The sequence below is a fragment of the Penaeus vannamei genome, chromosome 4 (genome assembly GCF_042767895.1).
Source record: "Penaeus vannamei isolate JL-2024 chromosome 4, ASM4276789v1, whole genome shotgun sequence".
Classification (NCBI taxonomy): domain Eukaryota; kingdom Metazoa; phylum Arthropoda; class Malacostraca; order Decapoda; family Penaeidae; genus Penaeus; species Penaeus vannamei.
This window is the reverse complement of record NC_091552.1, coordinates 1217274-1222273: the sequence shown is the minus strand read 5'-3', so window position 1 is coordinate 1222273 and position 5000 is coordinate 1217274. Positions and strand designations below refer to the sequence as shown.

The following is a 5000-nucleotide window of genomic DNA, read 5'->3' as shown; positions in this document are numbered from 1 at the left end:
TACTACATGGTTTTTCTTACTGTGTGCCTAATGAATATAGTACATGGCACGTATATAGTTGTAATCTTTATTTGATTTAGAATATAACTTTGCAGATATGTAGAAAATCACAAGTGTATGGGTTGTTATTGATATATGAAATGTTAATGTGAAAAGAATCTGCTTTTCTGGTGATGCTGTGGCCTAAACACCTCTCCTTTCAACAGTTGTCAGGGAACTGTAGTATGTCCAGTCACAGGAAAGGAAAAACTCATTTTTTCTTATGCAGCTGCCAAATGGATCATGATGTAGGTATCATTGGGTTCATCTTAATTCAATAATGCAAATATGTAGGTTTTATTGGGGCAGTAACCCCCTAACCCCCCTCCCCCCATTAGTAATAAGCTTGGCCCCAATAGTGTACGTTTCATGCCTTCTCTTATAGGGGAGGGTATGGATTGTACGAAGGAAATTGCGAGATCAAATATTAATAATCTACATAGAATCAGTCATTATATTGTCAAATGCAGGTGGCTATGACCCCTGTGACCCTCCAATGGGGAACTGTCACTCCCAACCCCCGCCCAGGAAAACAAAGAATCTTGCATGTATTCACAGCAGGAGAGAGCGTCAGACAGACTTGGCAACGCTGCTCCCGCATGGTGTTCATACACTCTCCTGCTGTGCTTACATGGAGGATTCATTGTATTTCTTGGCAGGGATTAAGAGTGGCAGTCCCCCCCCCCCACACACACACACACGTACACACACACACAGTAAGGGTCGCAGGGGACACAGCCCTCTTGCATTAGAAACACTACAGAATACTGATTCTATATTGTTTTCCCCTGCAATTTCCATGGTACGTTTCATCTCCTCCCCTGCCAAGGTTGTCGCTAATGGGGGATTCTCTGTGGCATAATTTCAATATATTTGGATAGTAGAGAGTGAGAAGAATCCACCTATACCATAATAATTATGAACTGGTTATGTGCAGGTATTCCAAAAAATTAAATATACATAGAGGGCACTCAATTTCAGGAGAGGAAAAAATGGTATGTTGAAGATGGTGAAAATAGGAATTATCATTATTATTATTATTATTATTATTATTATTATTATTATTATTATTATTATTATTATAATCATAAATGTGTTGGAGGCTTGTTGGTCCATGTTGGGTCACAAAAGAGAGGTCTTTTGCTACCTTTTTTAGGACAATTAATTTTAATTTGTAATATGCAGTCATATTTATCCAATTCACCTTTTGATGAAGTGCTATGAAAGGGACTTACCAATGTATAAGTGTGATATTCTTTGAAGAATAATGTAGAATATGAATGAAAAGTTCCTAGCCATTTATCCAAGATGTAATCATGTATTATATTTTGTATAATAAAGGAATCAGAGATAGCATTCACAAGTTTATTTACTTTTTTTTTTTCTTCTTCTTTTTAATAGTTACAGATCAAAATATATTTGGCATCTGTTTAAGAAAGCATGAGTTGATTTTTAAGAGAATTTTGTGTACATAATATATTTGTTTTCTGTATCATTTTGTCAAAAGTATGATAACTAGAATTTGTCAAGATAAACATATTCTACTTGAAATTAAATTCATTTGTTGAATTGATTCCAATTATGCTTCTTTTACAAACACATGTTCCTTCAATGATTACATGCACAGCATACCTGGTCTCCACTGTGATATGAATGTGATAAAAAGTTTGAACCAAAAACTATGAAAAAAATATGATCCTAGCTAATACTCAGGTCACCAACTCCACTTGACAAGTAGAAATTGTTTTGATCTCACCATAAACAAACTACAGAAACATAATTTATATATAGAAGACCAATAGATCTCTTAGTATAAGACTATACCTTTTTGTTGAAAGGGATTGAAGGCATTTAGAATCATTGGCCTTCTTTCTTTGCATTGATACTGGTAACCTATAGAATTTATTAGAAAGAAAAAAATCTTTCTCTATTTTACTGTTTACCTTTAACTTCGTGATCATTTGCAGGAAGAAATGGTACCCTCATAATAAACAATGGCTTGTATCTACATGGTTACCCAGTTGGTTGCCTTTGTGGTGACACTTGCATCAACCTCTCTGGCTTCAACATGCCCGATGGTACAGAAGACCAATGCGCAGGTGGAACGTAGACTTCTCAATGAAGGTTTCCACAGGTAAAAGGAATGCTGAGAAAGTTGTGTGATTTTTGGTAGAAAATACCTCCTGATTTTTAATTATTGTACTTATATATTTGATTAATCATATGATGATAGTATCTGATTCATACTTAATATGTGGGGAATGAAATCATTCTTATATTTTAGATAAAGTGCAGTGTGTTTTTATGGTTGTTATTTTCTTCATTTACAGAGATCTTGAGACAACTGTGTTCATTTCATCACCAGAAAACCTGCAGTCTTGCATAGTTCTCATCAAAGACATCTTCCCATCTGGGTCATACGTTGACCCAAATCAACTTCGATTTAATAAAGCATTTGGTGGACCAGACTTCCATGTTCCACAGGTATGTAATCTAGTTGTTTCTATCAGTTTTATGCTGGCAGATTTAATTCTTTGCTGTTATTTTTTCAGGTTTCATACTTTTTTTTTTTCATTGTGAACAATTATGATCCTTTAGGAAAAAGTTAATAGCAAGGATACCAGTGTTGACACCAGTATGTTACTAAGCAGAAATCTGTGACCATAGATAGGTTATAAAGAATCTTTGAGTAACTTTTAAAGAATCAAATAATTTGATGCATTAGAAATTTATATAAACCCTATAGGGTCATTCCATATCAAATCATCATGATGGTTTAACCCACCATTTCAGAATTGGTTAAAAATTTGCTTGTGTATAGTAACAAACAACATGACCAATGCTCCAAAACCTGGTTTTGATATTGTAATTGGTTTGGGCTCTGTGGCCATTTAAAATTTGGGACCTTGACTCCTCAAAACCTTTCATATTTTGTGCCTGATTTTCATCAAAATTCAAAACTGCATAGATTAAGATCAGTAGTGGATATCACAGTCAAAATTTGCATTCTAATGTAATCAAGTATGTAGATTTCAAAAGTAAGTTAGAAATTGCTTTAACTCGTACAGGTTATACCCTATAATGTTTGCAAGAGGCAGTACTTCATCTCCAGGAAAAGTGGTATGCACATAATGCCTTCCCTGAATATGAGGACAAGCCTACCTATAAATAGTGGCCAGATAAGCTGAAAAACTGCAAAGAATTGAGCTTGTGGTGTGCTGCCCTTCATATGTAAACTGACCCATAAAAAAAACATCAATTTTATATAAAATTTGTAAAATGTTAAGAACAAACCAAAAAGATATCACAAGATATGTCAACATTAGTGTCCAAATTTTGCATTATTCTTTGAACATCCTTTAGTGTATCCTGGCTTGGGCTTCAGGAACCCATTATGTTTGAGTGTATATTATGTATCAAAATATAAAAATTGCCTAAACCAGTTAGTGAAAGTTACAAAAACTTGAATGAGTTCATTCTGTGCAGTCCTGAAAGTAAAGAATGCATAATACATAGGTGTGCACATTGCCTAAAGACATCAGATGATCTAAGGAACCACATTTAGATCCTTCTTGAGGACTATGATAATGACATTTCAATAGTATTTCCCAGTGGACCGCAATTGACCGTTCAAATCTTATTCATAGAATAAAAACTGTTGCAAACTATGTGAATCTTGTGGAAGGACAACTTATGAATTTGACAAGGCATTCTTTCATTGCCAATTCTCAAGTCCAATATTTAAACTCCCTTAAAGAACAGTAGGCACCAACGGTGGCACTTTTTTATGATTTTGCAGAAAATTATTCATTTGTCGTTCAAAATTCAAACGTATCATTGGACTAATCTCCAATGTATTCTACATCCTATAGTAGTTTATTGCAGAAAAGATAACAATTCATACTTGCTATTAAGAGATGACACAAATCACAATGTTGATATTATTGATGAAGATCAGGAGCTTGTTTTGCAGGACTTGAAAAACTTAAACCATAGAATACTTTCCATCAGTTAAGTTCCTTTATGCTGAAAAGAGCAAGGTTGATTTTAAAAGGCAGTTTCTTGAGGAGAAATTTCAAGGCACATATGCTGTACCAGGAACAAGATCTTTTCATCATTTTACACCACTTGATGAGTGAACTGTTGCAGCAAAAAGATGTAGTGACGACTCATTATTTTCAATTCAGCGTAATCTTTACCCTAAGCCTTGCCTCATAAAATTTGAAGTTGCTGATTTTATGACCTGACCCTATGAAGACTTGTGGTGAGTTGTAATTGTTAGTCAAGTGGATAAGGAGCAGAGTGATGCTTGTGTCAAATTTATGCACCCAGGTGGGCCTGCTATGTCATTTAATTGGCTGGAACATGATGATCTGACATCTTTGGGCAATTTGCACACCTGTATACCATGGATTCTTTACGTTCAGGACTGCACAAAATGAACTCATACTCATGGGTTAAGCAAGATTTTTATATTTTGATACATAGTACACACTCAAACCTAATGAGTTCCTGAAGCCCGAGCCAGGATACGCCAAAGGATGTTCAAAGAACTAATGCGAAATTTGGACACTAGTGATGACATATCTTGTGATATCCTCTTAGTTTGTTCATAACATTTTACAAATTTTATGTAAAATTGATGTTTTTTTATGAGTCAGTTTACATATGAAGGACTGCAGACCCCAAGCTCAATTTTTTGCAGTTTTTCAGCTTTTCTGCCCACTACCAAAAAATATCAGTTATTTATGGGTGGGCTTGAACTCATATTTAGGGAAGGCAATATGTGCATACTACTTCTATTGGAGGAGATGAAATACTGCCTCTTGCAAACATTATATCGCATAATTTGTAAGAGGTAAATCAATTTCTGCTCTATTTTTTAAATCTACTTATTTGACTATACCAGAATACAAATTTTGACTGTGATAGCTGTTACTGATTTTAACCTATGCAGGTTT

General features: G+C 34.6%; 1 protein-coding gene across 2 annotated transcripts in view; it reads left to right on the top strand.

Moving 5' to 3' along the window:
* Nucleotides 1–5000, top strand: part of LOC113819362 (phosphatidylinositol-glycan biosynthesis class X protein) — a 7685-nt gene that overhangs the window by 189 nt on the left and 2496 nt on the right. For both annotated transcript variants that reach the window (XM_070119301.1, XM_027371597.2), the window contains exons 2-3: nucleotides 2007–2173; nucleotides 2370–2523. In XM_070119301.1, the coding sequence (XP_069975402.1) occupies nucleotides 2034–2173; nucleotides 2370–2523 (294 nt within the window). In that variant the 5' untranslated portion in view covers nucleotides 2007–2033. The remainder of the gene's footprint in view (nucleotides 1–2006; nucleotides 2174–2369; nucleotides 2524–5000) is intronic.